Consider the following 17,462-nt stretch of genomic DNA (forward strand, 5'->3'; position numbering starts at 1 on the left):
TTAGGTTAATTGGTTTTTATTATTTTGGTTTCTCTAGAAGCCGTTTGCTTCTCTTTATAATAAGACATGCCTTTATTTGTCGCTATTATTTTTGTATATAGCTTGAGTAACACTCAGGATAGGATATTTTTGATTGATGTTGTACAACCTGTTGTAGCAGGACTGAAAAGAAATGATCCTCATCAGAAGATTTTTAGGGCTTATAGCTATTGATAGCTCATTTAATTCTATTTGTTATTAAGGTTTTGTCCGCTAAACTTTTAGATGTTCTTGGTGATCTGTATCTATATGATCTGTATGCATTAAACGCAGCCTTAGATTTATCTTAAATATTGTAAAATAAAGTGAGTATTTAAAAGATAGTTCATGATTTTCTCTTTGGTTTCTATAAACACGTTTGGAATGATGTAATGCTGCTAGCATAGCCTCTAGGGGTACCTTTTTGAAGTTTTATTACTTGAGCTAACTTGGTAAACCCTTTAGAACTGCTCCATGTTCTTTTAGACCTTCTTAATTCATTGTTTTATTTTATTAGATGATCTGGGATAATCATATTGAAATATCTGACAAGAATATATAATAGATTGACACATTAACCTACTTTCGAACCCTATTTTGAAATAAAAAGCAACATAGTCAAATCATTCTAGATCTAATCATGGACTATCTAGAAATGACCTGTATACTAGGTAAATATTTATAATGGTTTATTCTTTCTCTATAATCTTATAATTGTATTTAGCAGTAACATGGACAGTGAATTCATGGCATTATTATGTGTTGGTTGATGAAGTAAAAACAGAGTCAAATGATTTTTGAACGATTTTGAAGATTACTAAATGTGCTCACAATCGTTTAAATAAAACCATGGAAACAATAAATTGTTAAAATTGCAGAAAAAAATAAAAACCTAGAATATTTAACTATTTAAAACTATTTAAAAATTGTGATTCAGTTCCAGTCATATTGTTGGTAAAAAATTATAAATATTCTAGAAAATGCATAAGAACTATGGGTCTTGGATTAAAAATCGAGATTTTTACATCGAGTTTTTTATTTAGAATTAACATTATGAGTTATGGCTATATAAATTTTTAAATTTATGTCTTTGATATTTGTATTCATTAAAAATATTTTTTTTAGAAACAAGAGGTCTGAAGGATCCAAGCCAGATAGAAAATTTACAAGACCAAGCTCAAGTCATGTTGTGGCAACATTGTCGAACGCAACTTCCAGGTCAAGTAGCCAGATTCGGAAGACTACTGCTCATGTTGCCATTGCTTAGAATAGTACCAGCGTTAAGAATCGAAGCGTTATTTTTTCAAAAAACCATAGGAAATACGCCAATGGAAAAAGTATTATGTGACATGTACAAAAATTAATTTCTTTCGTAAATTTATCGTTATATCAAAAGTCTCGCATACAGTTAAGTTTTTCTGGAAAGTAATGTTAGATACTCTTTGGTTTTTTAACGTTTAATTTTTTGTATAAAAAAAATTCTAACAAAACCTATTGCAAAAGTTACAACTAGGTTTAAAATAAACCAAAATAAATCAATGAGAGAATTTTTAATGTTCAGTCACAACAGAAAAAAAAATCAGGATAAATACCTACCCTACCTATCAATATTTACGAGTAAATAGAAATAAACGAGAAAGAGAGAAAGACGTAAATTCTCAAGTAAAATATATTTTACAAGTTTGCTACTATTTTGAATTAGGAATGAAAGCTTTGACTTAAACAGTCTGCTGTGCTAAGGAAGTTAATAGCCAATTCAATTCTTCCAATATTTAAAGCACTGTCGGAAACAAGCAAAAATACTGTCTTAACTGATAATCTATTTTACATTCACTTAGAAAAATATACAATTATTAGTGCAAAAATAGAACAAAATTAAAAAAACTATGAAAACATATCACCTTACAATGTAATCAAGATTTAGATCCATACCCATAAACACTGTCGTCGTTATCTTCATTTGGATTGCAAATGATGACTGGGATAATTGCTTCCATGCGATTTTCATGCATCCAACATTCTTCTATTAACGTTTCACATTTCCGCACATTTATATTTCTGAAATATGTTCAATGGGATTGAATTCACAATGATGAGGGGGTAGTCTTAACACATTATGTCCAAAGCTATGTATAATCTCGTCTACTATAAATATTTTTGGTTTTTCATTCCTTTTGTCTAACTGTAGTAATTCCTTAGGAAATGAAATATTTTCATTGATTAACCATTCTTTTAAGTTATATACTGTCCAGGAATGTATTGGTTTCTTATTTAAAATTTCCGAATGGTACGGGGCATTATCCAAAACTATAACCGATGGTTCATGTAAACTTGGAAGCAGTTTTTCTTTCAACCATCTCACAAACATCTCCGTAATCATGTTAACGTGATAATCAGCTGATTTTGATTTTGACGAAAACACAAGATCCGCTCCATCAATAAAACCATGTTTTCCACCCGTATGCAATATAATATGTCTCTTTCCCCCAGTATCGATGGGTTTAATGAATTTTAAACTCTCGTCTTGCCAAATCCGTTTTATTCCACATTTAACAAACATCCACGTTTCGTCTAAATAAACAAACGAAGTTTTCTTTTTAAAATTATTATAGTTTCATAAAAACTCGATTCTTTTTTAAACGACACACAAGGCTCTTTCACACAAGGATTTCCTATTGTCTTTCATTTTGAACCTAAACCCAATCTGTTTGAAAACTCTTCAGAGACTTACCCTGGAAATTTCAAATATATTTCTGTCTTTTAATTTTTTTAACACCATATCTATAGAAACTGTTCTTTCTTTTATATGTTTATGTACAGATATACTTACTTCGATCACAAGAAAATCCACAAAGAAACATGGATCGCTCCAGACGGTAGAACACGCAACCAAATCGACCACATCCTAGTAGAAAGCAAGCATGCGACACCGCTGACAATTTCCAGGCAAACCTGACAGAAAAACTACTTCAAAGCGAAAACCAAGGAGACATCGAAATTGGAGTGGAGAATAATAAGAGAAACTATTAAGGAAGCAGCTCAAAAGCGATTAGGTTAATTTAAGAAGAGGACAGATAAAGAATGGTTTGATGCCGATTGCAAGAAAAGACTTAACAAACGAAACCAGGCATGACTAAAATATATGGACAAACCAAGTAACGAAAATAGAAATGAATATGAAGCAGAGAGAAGACACGCGAGAAAAGTGTGTAGCAGGAAGAAAAGGGAGCACATGGATAAAAAGGCTCCAAGAGATTGAAGTACATTCTATTAATAAAAATGTGAAAAACTTCTACCGGGAGACGAAAAGGAGCAGTGACCAAGGCGCAATAAAACAGAATTACTACAAGAGTAAAGAAGGGCACCTAATAGGAGATAAGCAGGGGAAGCTAGATAGATGGCAGGATCATTTCAGAGAGCTGCTTAGTAAAAAACCGGATGGAAATGGTGAGGAGCAAGTGGAAATGGTAGGGGAAGTCAACGACATGGCGGAAACAATGGTGACTCTCGCAGTGGAAGAAATAAGGGAAATCATATATAGCATGAAAAACAAGGTACCAAGTAGCAATGGTATTCCTGCAGAACTAATCATGCATGGGGGAGAAGCACCTATAATGCGGATATGTAGCCTGCTGACGAAAATCTGGGAGTGAGAGCAAATGTCGGAAGTATGGGAAGAGGCAATAGTATGTCCCATTCATAAGATGGGAGATAAAGCAGTATGCGAAAACTACATGGGTATCACTCATCTAATGCACTTAAACAAACAGGTTGGTGAATACCAGGGAGGATTCAAAAAGGCAGTTCCACCATAGAATAAATATTCGTGTTCAAAATGATTCAGAGCAGTACTTACGAGCAACAGTTTAAGCTAAACCTCCTCTTTATAGATTTCAAACAAGCTTAAGATTATTTGATAAGAAGGCGTCTGCACCATGCCCTAAGAGTACTTGGAATCACGGAAAAAATGATCAGACTAGTAAAAATGACCTTAATGAAGACCAACAATAAAGTAAGGATATAATTAAGCCTAACAGGAAAATTCGAAGTAAGAAGGGCACTAAAGCAGGAAGCTCCGGTGTTCACAATACTCTTCAATTTCTTGCTGGAGGCAATAATGAGAGAGAGTTGAATACGAACGAAAGGTATGACAACAGAAACCAGGTCCTGGCCTTTGCGAACGATGTAGTGCTAATGGCAAGAACTAAAGGGGAACTGCTGAGGATTTTCAAACTCTTTGAAGCGAAGGCTAAACAGTATATACTGATTATTAATGAGCAAAAAACATATGAAGACACACAAGTGAAGACTACCACAAACAACAGGAGTAAAAGTATTGCTTTAAAAAGGTGACGGAGATAGAATATCTAGGAGTAGCCCTAACAACTAAAGGGGAAGACAGCCAAGAAATTGAGAAGCAGATTTCGAAAGAAAAGATGTTCGGAGCTCTACACAAACGACTAAGAGCATCTTCAGAGAGAGAAAATTGAGACTATACCGAACAGTGATCCAACCCACGGCTCTCTACGGAAGCGAAACATGGGTTATAAACAAAAATCAAAAAAATATGCTGAATATCTGGGAACGGAATATTTTAAGAAAGATATTCGGAGGATTTAAAAATAATGAAGACGTTTGGAGGAGACCAACAAATGCAGAGATCGGAGAGCTGCACGGGAAACCAGAAATTAACCAGATCGTCAGGATAAAGAAACTTAGATCGTAAGGCCATCTTGAGAGAATGGCAGGCGGAAGGTCAGCAAAGGACTCGCTGATGAGATGGGAAAGAAAGAAGAGAATAGGACGACCACGAAAAAAGTGGTTAGAAGCATGTAAGGAAGACTTACAAATAATCAAGATAATAAATTGGAGAACTGCGGCGATGGACAGGAGAAAATGAAGGAAAACAGTGGAAAAATTCCAAGCCATGGTCTTCTAGAGCCTGTTGAGCTGTATATATACAGATCTCTCTAGAAAGTGGTTTTTTATATGAAACTTACCGAAAAGTGGGTTGTGGTCCGAATTAATAACTGCGCCGTGGTTGGTTTTTACTGATGTTATTGCATGTTGGAATCTTCTGTTTATTAAATATATTCAATCTGATTTCTTATAAAAAATTTTGTCGCTGGCGTGTCACCGGGTGATCGCCATGTCTACAACCTTGTGTGTGGTAATTTAAAGAATGTATTGGTGACAACTAACTCTTCTTCCGTAGCAAATGTGAATAGCCGTTCTCCTGTCTCATTTCGTCTTCTAAACTCTATGAACTTCACCATAACTATCTGTATGGATTTTGGCGTTAAAGTTACTCATAACTGGTGTTACTTCATGAGTTTTTAACTTAATTAGGACTTTCTTTAGAATGAAATGAATAACTAGCACTTATGCTTAGCTTTTTTTCTGAAAGATTTTTTTCTTTCGACATCTTTTTCCTTTCCACATGGTACTAAAATCATATTTTTGTGGTTTTTTATTATATTTAATAATACTTTTTAAAAAAGGGTTATAGTATTTAAAAATTTAAAATTGTATGCGGGTCTTTTGTGTATTATATTGTAAATGTTAAAATCGAAGCCCTAAATATATGCAACGCATAGTTTATAACGTGTAAATATATTTAAAAACTTATTATACATTATATGTATCTAACGTGCAAGTGTTGTGTTTATATAAAACTGATTATAAATATTTGTTATTTTTTAAATCCCACAAAGGCCAATATTTAAGGAACCCACAGAATCGAATATTAAAACTGTCGAAATGGCATATTCCAAATACTTTGAACAAACCCTCTTCTATTGAATATATTAGTAAAAAATTATTGTTGTAATAATAGTAGTATCTGTGTATTGTTATTGTATTTATTTGGTAATTGAATAAATTAAATTTATAATATTTAGACTATTAAAACACAGGCAGAATGTAAAAAAACATGCTATCATCGAAAACAATATATCCATCTAATCTACACAATTTTATCTCAATCTGCAAAAATTTTCTCGGCCTGTTAATATACTGACAATTTTTTTTTTTTTTTCGTGAAACAGTGTTTTAAGTTAAATAGATGTCCTATAGTAATTGGGGTGTACTGATCTCGAATAAATACATAGTTTTTTCCAGCGCGCAATGGTTTTCAGAGAAAGTGTGTAAAATGTTTCATAGAAACTTCCAAAAATACTGAAAAAATATTTATTGAAACTATATTTAATAAAGAATTACACTGCAAAATTGAGTTGTTCAAAAAAAATAATGCAGTATAATCTACGTTAGACAATCGTTGGTGTTTTTAATAAAATGAATCTCCTTTTCCGTGGCAACTGCATTTTGTAGTTTTTTTTTCTATGAGCGAGTCCCTCTTCAAAGTCTACAAGTAATCAGCCATCATTCTAATATCTCATCTTCTTTGGAAACGTCTCGGCATCTCCTTTATGTCTTGATGGAACCTTTCCCCTGTTCCTCGCTGACAGCCCTAAGTTTATCGGTAAAATAGTCAACGTGGGGATCCAGAAAATGAACTTTAACGCTCATATTGCATCCCATTTTTTTTATAATTTTCGACCATGTTGGCTACGATGAATTTGTTTGTAGTTAGGCGATTTGTTATTTCCAATTCAACCGTCTAGACCTCTACGAAAGAACTCCATGCTTCAGATTCATCTTGGGTCATTCAATTCTGGAACAGTCTGTCCGATTTTAAGGTTCAAATTTGAGAGACTACAAAAATTCCTTTCCGCAGGTATTTAAAGCAGTTACTTTGTTTATTTAAAGCTTTGACAAACTGTTTCATCAATCCAAACTTTCTGTAAAGGGGAGGCAAAAGAACTAACCGTGGGTAAACTAATGCATCACACTGCACATTTTATTGTCCCGGTGTAAGTCTTTCTCTGAATGGCCATTCTTTCTTAATCCCACTCGCACAAAAAAACGTGGGATACTTTGTGAATCCATACTACTGACTCAAAAGCATGGATATTATTTTGAGGTCTCCACAGAGTTGCCAACAATATTCTATATGCTTTATTTTATTTAGCAACAGCTCAAGATTCTCATAGGTTTGTTTGAGATGCACGGAGTGAACAACAGGTACCGAGGCATAAGTATTACCATTATGCAACAAAACACTCTTCAGACTTCTCTTAGAAGAATCAATAAATAACCGCCATAATGTGGAATCGTAATTGTCAGCTCCCAGTTTCATGACTCTTCTTCTTCTTCTTCTTCTTCTAATGGCGCTACAACCCTTTGTGAGTCTTGGCCTGCTTAACAATGTTCTTTCATTCTGGCCTGTCGGATACTTTCCTTCGCCACTGCCTGATGTTCATGGTTTTAAGATCCCTCTCTACGTCGTCTATCCATCTTTTACGGGGCCTTCCTCTTGTTTTGTTTCCTTGGTGCTTCCATCTCTGGACTACTTTTACAGCTCGATTATCTGGCATTCTTTCTAGGTGACCAAGCCAGTTTAGTCTTTGTGACTTTACAAATCTGACAATATCTGCGATCTGCATTAGTTCATCCAGCTCGTGGTTCATTTTAATTCTTCACGAACCATCGCTGCATTGGGTTGGTCCAAATATCTTCCTCAGTATTTTGCGCTCAAATATTCTCAGTTGATTTTCATCAGTGGTTAAGAGGGTCCACGTTTCACATCCATATGTGACCACTAGTCTAATTACTGTTTTGTAGATTTTCAGCTTAGACCCACGATTCAGTAACTTACTCTTCATTAAGTCTTTGTATGCATAAAAGCACTTATTACCGCTAAGAATCCGTGCTTGTATTTCTTGACTGATGTTGTTGTTGTCATTTATTATTGAGCCTAGGTAGGGAAAAGTGGAGGCATATTTGTAGGTATGGTTGTCTACCTTCGGATCTTAACCTTTAAAACACATTTTGATTTTTGTCGATAGGACACCCTGATGAAAAGATATCGAATTTTACCGTTAAGTTGATACAAATTTTATTTAAAATTGATTTCGCGCGCGTAACTGACATTTAAAATTGGTGGTTGCTTCAAGCATTGTTTCTGGAAGAAGGTTTATTCTAAACAAAAAGTGGTAATAAACATTTTTGTTTAAAAATATCTCAGCTACATTTTTTATTTGAAACATTTTTTTCTACGGCATACAGATTCTTGGTAAATCGATTTTTCGGTTTTCCCCCTCTATGAGAAGGCGTTTTAGGGAGAAGCCGGGGGGTTAAAGTGGTAAAATTTTTGTATCTTGTTTGGGGTCCCAAGATTGATATTCTCAGCAAAATTCCGCGTGTTCGTATGATTTTTAGAAGTTCAGTGGCATTTTCCTCTCTGACAGCTAGAGTAGGTAGTTTATAATATGCGACATACAAATTGATAGAGAATTATTGATAATAAATAAAAATCATATTAATCACATAATACCCAAATTTTAATAACAATATATTCAAAAATATTCTGCAAAAGAGATTAATATTTGATTTCCTTTATGTTTCTTAATATTAACATTTATTTAAAGTGAAAACCCTAATTTTTCTTATAGATTCACAACGTTTGTTAATACGTTATGGATTAATATCTGATCATAATAATTCATCATCGAATAAAAACACTTGATCAAAATTCTGATGAAAATTAAAATTCTATAATTTATATAAGTTATACTATGTTAATGCATAGTAAAATAAACATAGCCGATACTTAACGTCAAAGTAAACGCCTAATGAAAGTTCTGAATTAGCAAATAAACTTGAACGTATCTTCTAATTTCAAACGTGCCATTTACAAAACTATATTCGAAAAACACTTTTAATTTTATCATTCCGATCGGTCTTTACCTTTTAAAAAAAGGCCTATGTGATGTAAAAAGTTCCAGATTTTGTTATTAACGTACTTTTGTAATAAATTAACTCGATTTAAGAATTGTATTATAAATTGATAGATAACAAACTATTTGTTGTTAAATATTTCTTTTTAGGCTTGTTGTAAATCAAATACTCTACTAATAAAATCAATACTAAACACTAAATATCTCTTTAATAACTGTATCCCAATTACTTGAAAAAAATTATGGAAACAAGATGACACCCAATACACGGAATAAAACCAAGGATTCAAACAAGATTGAGTATTTTTTTTTTTGAAAAAGGTCCATTTAAAGCCAACTATGGCACTTAAGTTCGATTTTGATACACCGTACAAGTAATCCAAGATAGAAGAAACGACAACATAATCCCTTGGGTGCACTACAACTGTTTTTAGGTGAAACTACATGCCATAGACATCAGGAATGCCTCAGTAGAGATATCCGTAGGGTTGCTTTATATTCTTTCAGACATTTGAACCGATTTAAAGGCTATGAAGTATGATAAGTATGCTATTTTACTTATCAGCCAAAACTGATTTAGGACTTCAAAAAATCTATTAAGAAACTGGTAGAAAACAACAAGTACATCCTTGAAAATAACCTTGATGTGGATGTCAGATCATAAAGAGTACATAAAGTGATCATACCGGATTGAAGGGAAACTGATGTTGAGAAAACAAGAAGCAAATTCAACTTTTCTCAGGCTTGAACACCTATCCTAGGTTCGCAAACCTTTTGTAGACTATCCGAAAGCTACGTCAAAAAAAATCGTGACGAAACACAATCAATTACAATCTCACTGACTTAATACGCCAGCAATGAAACAAGCAAAAAATTTTATAAAATTATTGCCTGAAACCTCAAGATGCCTTTTGTAAATAAGCAAAAAAATTTACAACGGATCTTCTCACCAGACACTGTTTGTTTGCACATACCATTTTTCTGCAAATGGTTAAAGTTCCTTAAAGAGAAGTTACTTATGCGTGCACCCTCGGAGATAATGAATATCTCCCTTATAAAATTGGTTATTGGCAATTGCACTTTTGGAAACTGCTACAGAAAAGATTTCTGCAGATGAGCGGTGAAACCATCTCCTCAGCTCTTTCAGCCACGAGTTCTGGCGTCTTCCTACTGATCTTTTGCCTGAACTTTACCTTCCAATATGATTTGGAGTAATTCACATCTTTCATCTCTCAACATATGACCCAAGTATTGTATTTTCGTCTCTTTGATTATTCTTAGTAATTATTTTTGTTTCCTCATTCACCGAAGTACCTCAGCAAGACAGAAAAAACATCTGATCATTTGAATTCTGAGCTCCAGAGTAAGGTCTGATCCTGTAAAATTTTTTTTTCATTTTCATGAGTGTCTTCCTCGCTTGTTTGATCCTTGATAGGATTTCGTTTTTTGGTTTACACTGGATGTTAATATTTGCTCCCAAATATTTTATGGAAGTTACCTGTTCTATTGTTTATCTCTTGGCATACAAATGTACATATATTGGTGTCTTTGAAAATACTAGAATTTTACCGCATTTATTATATTTTGTAGCTCTTGTGCGTTGCTTGATATTAGGACGGTATCATCAGCCTACCTGATGTTGTCTATGCTGATTCCGTTAATCTTGAATCCACCTTTTTTTCTCCATTTTTTTATTTTTAAGGTTTTTATACCATTTTCTATATATTCTATATTCTAAGTAGATCAGCTTTGGTCTTTCTATTTTTTTTTCCTATTGTCACTTGTTTGGTTATTTTGTTTGGCATTTCGCCTTCTTCCATTCTTTCCAGAAAGACAAGCACAGACCTTTGAAAGGATTTATTTGATTATTGTGTTAAAGTGAATACCTCATCTGACCAGAAAACGCTTCTGGAAGTTGTCCAGAAGGCAAGAAAAAACAATTTCTAGCACAGGAAATGATGAAAAAAAAAACACTTAGCATTGGCCAAAAAATACCGTCCATGGACTGTGGACGACTGGAAAAATGTAATTTTCAGTGATGGATCATGGATTTGTTTGTGCAGTGATATAAATCAAATTTTGTTAGACGAAGGAAGGTGAAGCTGTGCGACAAGATCATATTTAACAGACTGTAAAAGACCCTTCTAAATAGATGTTTTGGGGTTTTTTCACAACAAATGATTATTGGATGCTCACTGGATGCTTAGTTCCTATCAAAGGCTTTACGAATTGTGCCAAATACATTGAAATATTATGCAAAAAGATTGTTCCATTCATGGAAACATTTGACGGCATTTCAACATGACTTGACCCCTTGTCACAATCCACTGATCCAGACTTTCATGTGGGAAAATAAAGTAGAAGTGATTAGATTGGCCTGGTAATTCACCAGGCCTAAATCTAATTGTGAACTTATGGCATAATCTCAAGAAACGTTTTGCAATGTTTTCCATATAATAAAGGGAACTTGTATTGGTTATAAAACTATTGTAAAATTTAATAAGTATTTTATTATTAGTTTTCAATTATATAAATCATCTAGTTCCCTTATCTTCCATATCTTCTATGATATAATCATCATCAATATCTTTTGGTTCCAAATATCTATTATCAAATTTGATATCTTCTTGAATAAAATCTGTATCTGTATCAGCATACCTTGATTCTTTTAACTTTTTCTGCATTATCTAAAAATAAAAAGGTTAGTACATTGAGACATGTTTTAATTTAAGTGTGAACTATATTAATTAATTTATTATTTTTACAACTGCTCCTTTTAATTAATTCGTATTACAAATTTTGACGAAGCATAACAAAATTAGTAAAAAAAAATAAATAATTATATATTTCAACATACATTTCGCTGTTGTAGAAATTTATTAAAAGCTTCCCTTTGCAACTTCGCATTTCCTAATACTACTGGATCTGTATTTAAATATTGATTTAATTTGAAACTAGCCCAATTTTCATCCACTGATCTGCTGGAGGAATCAGCATTTCTTGTCTTTCTATTATTTTTCTTCACCTAAAAAATTTGTAGGTTTTAACTACATCCAGTCTAATGAACTTAAAACAATTTTAAGTTGTTGTACTTACCCTATTCATAATATCCTCATGATCTAAATTAAAAACACAGTGGGTCATAGCAGGTAATTGTAGTTCTTTTACTTCATATGGATTTTGTTCTTCTAATTTTACAAGTTGTTCCTAAAATATATTTATTGAGAATTCTAACACCTCATATGTTTTTAAAAATGGTAAAATGAAAATTATAAGCAAATATGAATATCTGAAACTTGTTTTTCTTTAACTATCCTTAAGTAAACTTCACACTACATGATTTTATCATATGACAATATCCTATGAGATTTGTTATGATTCCTCGTTTCTATGATGTTTTAAAAAACCGTGTTTACATTGCATGATAAGTTACGACTTTTGATATGAGTGACAATGAGTGAGGTTTTATTGATTTTTCTTTTTGTTTATGGTCATAGAGATATTAGACACAGATATCAACTATTAGATTTTGAAATCATTATAATGGAAAATAAATCTTTGATTGCATTGGCTTCCCGACTTTTAATAATAATACGCCGGCAACAACTGCGTACAGCGTACAGCAGTAAGAAGAAAAAGATCAGACGCCTTTGGGCTCGCAGGTGGCTCTTACGAAGAAATCGTGGACAGGGTGTATCAAATTTAGTGTTGATATTATACCAAATTAAAAATAATTAATAAAGAAACTAAACTAAAATTATGACTAAGAAGACTATAAAACACTAAACTAAGAATAAAATAAAATAAATAAATAATAAAAGAAAAATACGACACAATTTCAATATCAATGCAACAAACAAAAAATAAATAAATAAAGAATGTTGTCGGTAAGGGAATGTTGCTGAATTGACATAAGAATAAGGCGCGATATTTAAATATGTTGGTGTTGCCCTTATTATTACCGAAAATCATATGATTTTATCATGCGGAATAGGTATTCTCCTGTGACAAGCTATGACTAGCCGCATGACAGTGCTTATGACAAATCACACAGTGTAAACATGTAAATTTCACTTTATGACCAAATCATATGACAAATCACATGATAAATCATGTAGTGTAAAGTGTGTATTAGTGGAGTGCTCACTACCATGGCTAGTTAAATCAGACTCATAAATTTCATTGTTCTATGACGGAAGTACAATATCTTTCTTTTCTAAACTGATTTAAATAGATCCCTGTTATAAATTCTCCTAAAAACTTCTATATCAGGGATGTGATATTTCCAGTAAATATTCTCCACATATGAAAACATTTCAAGTTGAAAGTTTCAAGACTAACAATTTTTTGTTGTAATATCAGTTTGTATAGTTTTAGCTCCATGGAAAACTACTGGAATTAGATAGATCTTGTCAGAATGTGTTTTATGAATTTAAGATATAGATGATAATTTCTAACTATTTTCATCATGATCATTATTCTTGTCATCTCTATTCTGCATTGACTTGCTACTTTATTTATTTATCTCCATTCATATTTACGAGGGTGGATTGATATAAAACTAGCCTTTGATAGAAAAAACAAGGTTTTTGGAATTAAATCTATGTATTTCTCAACATAGTCCCCTTTTAGCTTGATACACTTAGTAAGACGATGTTCCAATTTTTTTATCCCATACGAATAGTACTTTTGCTCAAGCTCTTCAAAATAGGCCGAAGTTTCAGCGACGACTTCATCATTTGTTTCGAAACGGCGTCCTCCGAGCCATTTTTTTTTGTTTGGAAACAGGAAAAAATCGCTGGTGGCAAGATCTGGGGAATACGGTGGGTGTTCAACCAATTCATAACCCAATTCATGTACTTTTGCTATGGCGACGGCCGATCGGTGAGCCGGTGCATTGTCTTGGTGAAAGAGCACTTTTTTGCATTCCAGACCGGGGCGTTTTAGACGCAACTCGGCATCGAATAGATCCAATAATGCTGCGTAGTACTCACCATTGATTGTTTTTCTTTTTTCCAAGTAGTCGATGTGGATGATGCCCTTCGCATCCCAGAAAACAATCGCCGTCACTTTGCCGGCCGAATGTGCACTCTTTGCCCTTCGCCGCGTTTGCGCCACTGTTTCGACTGTTCTTTGGTTTCCGGTGTGTAATAATGCACCCAGGTTTCATCAACGGTGATAAATAGGCGAAAAAAATCCTTCGGATCGCGCCGTATCATCGCCAAAAGCGTCTCCGAAGTGGTCACACGTTTTTGCATTTGATCGATTGTCAGCAAACGCGGCACCCATCGCGCGGATAGCTTTTTCATATCCAAATGATGGTGAATGATGTTGTGTACGCGTTCGTAGGAAATGTTTAGAACCTCTATTAACTCGCGAAGCTTAATTCGGCGATCTGCCATAATCATGTCATGGACTTTGTTGATAATTTCCGGCGTGGCGACTTCATTTGGCATCCCGGGAAGCTCATCATCAAAAACACTCGTACGACCACGAACAAATTCAGCTTTCCAAAATTTTACTGTTGTAAACTTCGTCCAGGTTGGCTTTGATTGGCACATTCGTTTTACCCTTTTTGTGGAGGAACTTAATCACCGAAAGATACTCGACTTTTTCCATTTCTCCGAAAACACAAAATTTGCTTGCTTTTGACGGCTGTAAAAACCAAACTAATTGTTTTTAAAACTTAAAATTTTGACAGACGTCATGTCATGAATCGCAAATGTCAACACCGAAACCAATTCGGTATCAAGTAGCATCATCTATCAAAGGCTAGTTTAATATCAATCTATACTCGTATAAGATTTCATATATCACACTTATAAAATTATTGAATCTCACTTTAATTATTGATAGGCTTCCATCAATGTCTTAAAAGGCCCCCAAATATCTTCAAAATAAAAATAATATATAAAGAATCCACAGTTCCCTTTAGCCTCTTTTTTATATTTCATTTCCTCTGCCTTAGTTCCTTTAATCTTTATCTTATCTTAGAGATAAGACTCACATCACTTTGTAATGTCACAGAACGGAAAACAATTCTGTGGTAATGTCATGCACTTTCCAATGCTTTGTGATAGTTGATGAAACATATGTATGTATATTAGTAGTTGTCTCACATTATAAACTACAAAAATGAATTTGAATTTAAATATTGTTTATTTGAAGCCAGATTATAAAACATAATTTTTAATGTCTTTTAGAACTTACAATTTTAGATACAACTTTTGTATTAAAAACTTACCTTTAATTCATCTTCAATTGGCATTGATAGTTGAAATTCAGAAATAAGATGAGCTACTGGATCTGTATTACTTGGGCCATCTTCTCCATAATCAGCAATGGCCAGTCTTTTGTTTAATTCATGAATTTTGTCATAATGCTTGTCTGCAACGTGAATATACATAGTGAATGTGAAAAAATTTTACTATAAGACGGTTTGTTGTTAAAACTATATTGTAATTTCATATTACATAATGATTATAATAAGCTGCTGTCCATAAAAAACCACCAGAAAAAGATAAAAACAACTTTTTAGATCTTTTATTTGTTACAATAAAAACAATGGAGAAAGAACACTGTATCCTTATCGTTTATGACAGCCTATATATACAGTCAAATATTAAGCCTTCTTTTATTTCACTGACTTTTTATGAATGAATGAATTTGCATACCTGGGAGCACTCGTTAACACTAAAAAAAAAATACTACAGCAGAGATAAACTGCAGAATTTGCACAGCCAACAGATGCTATTTTGGGCTTAATCTCCTTCTTAAATCCTCAATTATATTGAGAAATACAAAAGTAAAACTTTAGAAAACAATAATACGCCCAGTCCTAACATATGAAGACCTGGACTCTAACAAAATGTAAGGAAAGCATGTTAGGATGTTTCCAAAGAAAAGTGCTAAGGCGAATCTATGGAGTGGAGAATGACAATGGAGTGTGGAGAAGATGATATAACTTCTAATTTTATAGAATATACTGGGAACCAGATATCGCAAAACATATTAAGATAGGATGTCTGAGGTGGATAGGGCATGTAATGCAGATGGATTGATAACATCAATGAAAATATGAGAAATATGGGAATATGCGTTTAGCAGAGGAAGGCAATGGATAGAGACGATACACAGGGTTGTAAAGCCAAAATGATACAAAGTAGTAAAATAGATAAAAAAATTTAAATTTCAGTTCCAGTCATAACAAGTTAATTTGTGTTTGTTATTTTTGCATCCCACACATGTAAAATATACAACATTTAGAATTCTACAGTGTAGTAATGGAATTTATTGGTAAATATATTATGTTTCAAAAAACAAACAAATTTGCACTTAGTTGAAATGCTTTGTTTATTTTTTTCTTTCAAATTTCTTTGAAGTTGTTTAAAGGTAGGTTTTGTGTCAGAAGTTAGGAGCACAAATGAATGATTTGTAGTAAAATAAACATTTTACATAAAATTTAGTTTATCTGTCAATTTAGTATTCTATGTTTAGTAACACAGAATAGTCTGTTTACTCTGCAGTTAAAAGAACATCATCTAGTGTTGAATTTAATTAACATAAAACAATTTCCAAAAGGTTAAATAAATACAATTAAATAAAAAAATGTGAGGGTGCCTATGCTAGTTTTGCAGGTGAACACCTTATACCCTAGCACTGGGACTGACTATGCATAATAAAATTAACAGTATCCATACTACGAAGATATTTATTACAAAAAATGATACTGAATAATTTAATGTTTGGAAATAAAATAAATACCTTTTACAAACTGAATTATGGGAACATTGCCCATTAAACGCAACTGAGATAATGCATGTCTTAATAACCCTGCATTTTTTAATAATATCTCCTCAGCTTTTTCTTGGTGAATAATTGCTGAAGTCCAGTAAACTTTCAAAATTTTATAATCTGTATTAATTTTTACTTTATTTATTTCTACTCCTAAACCAAGTAATTGGGAAGAATATACTTCAGTAGACATTAAGTCAGTAATGTTTCTCATAAATAATTTGTTTAAAACTGTTACTCGTCTGGGATTTGTTGAAATATGTCCTGTTGAAGGTTTGGAAAATGCATCTGTAATATTTGGGGCTGCTTCCTTAAAATATGGTTTTCTAAAAAAATATATATATTAATTCCTCTTAAAAACGGATGTATGGTACCAAAAACAGTACTTTTTTTTTATAGCTCCCATAACTTTTTTCATGAAGTTTCCTGCTTGTCGAGGAGCGGCTTGATAACAGCATGATGAATGAAAATTGGAATTAAAATGTAAAGATAAAGATTTTAAAAAAAGAAAATTTCTGTTCATTTTAAATCTTCTTAATACATAACAGACTAGAAACTATTTAGGATTAACCTAACCTAACCTTATTTAAACAAATGAAAAATAAAAATAATGAATGAAATTCAGAGTTTCAGAGTTGCCAAAACACTCGCTTGCCACACTTGCCAAACAAAATCGTCAGAATTCTATTTAAAAAATCGTGAGATTTTCCTAATTCAATAAAAGATTCTTATTAGAGGGTAAGAATGAAAAAAAACGAGATAAAAATACGTGTATATTTTTGCAACCAAAATAACAAATATATCGGAAAAATTTTACAAAAAAAACTTTCCAAAAATCTAACAAAAAAACAT

The 17,462-nt window shown here is 32.7% G+C and overlaps 2 protein-coding genes across 2 annotated transcripts in view; one reads left to right on the forward strand and one right to left on the reverse strand.

Moving 5' to 3' along the window:
• LOC140433484 (photoreceptor-specific nuclear receptor-like) overlaps positions 1 to 1,526 on the forward strand; it is a 106,140-nt gene extending 104,614 nt beyond the window's left edge. Inside the window, exon 9 of the mRNA XM_072521473.1 lies at positions 1,144 to 1,526. Within this exon, the coding sequence (XP_072377574.1) occupies positions 1,144 to 1,382 (239 nt within the window). The 3' untranslated portion in view covers positions 1,383 to 1,526. The remainder of the gene's footprint in view (positions 1 to 1,143) is intronic.
• A 9,777-nt stretch (positions 1,527 to 11,303) lies between these two features.
• On the reverse strand, positions 11,304 to 17,214 carry LOC140433485 (uncharacterized). The gene is made up of 6 exons (XM_072521474.1): positions 16,997 to 17,214; positions 16,581 to 16,936; positions 15,061 to 15,203; positions 11,913 to 12,023; positions 11,674 to 11,841; positions 11,304 to 11,503 (listed from the first exon to the last, which is right to left on the reverse strand). Exons 1-6 carry the CDS (start codon positions 17,131 to 17,133, stop codon positions 11,351 to 11,353), a joined length of 1,068 nt encoding a protein of 355 aa, XP_072377575.1. The 5' UTR covers positions 17,134 to 17,214; the 3' UTR covers positions 11,304 to 11,350.
• Between the last annotated feature and the right edge of the window lie 248 nt (positions 17,215 to 17,462).

This window comes from Diabrotica undecimpunctata, chromosome 2 (genome assembly GCF_040954645.1).
Source record: "Diabrotica undecimpunctata isolate CICGRU chromosome 2, icDiaUnde3, whole genome shotgun sequence".
Classification (NCBI taxonomy): Eukaryota; Metazoa; Arthropoda; class Insecta; order Coleoptera; family Chrysomelidae; genus Diabrotica; species Diabrotica undecimpunctata.

What these genes read in the sequence shown, in the direction of transcription:
- LOC140433485 (XM_072521474.1), bottom strand. Translation starts at nt 17,133, where the DNA reads ATGAACAGAAATTTTCTTTTTTTAAAATCTTTATCTTTACATTTTAAT. An exon ending in ATGGGAGCTATAAAAAAAAA is followed by an intron (nt 16,937 to 16,996) that starts GTACTGTTTTTG and finishes ATATTTTTTTAG; the next exon opens with AAAACCATATTTTAAGGAAG. An exon ending in CAATTGAAGATGAATTAAAG is followed by an intron (nt 12,024 to 15,060) that starts GTAAGTTTTTAA and finishes AATATATTTTAG; the next exon opens with GAACAACTTGTAAAATTAGA.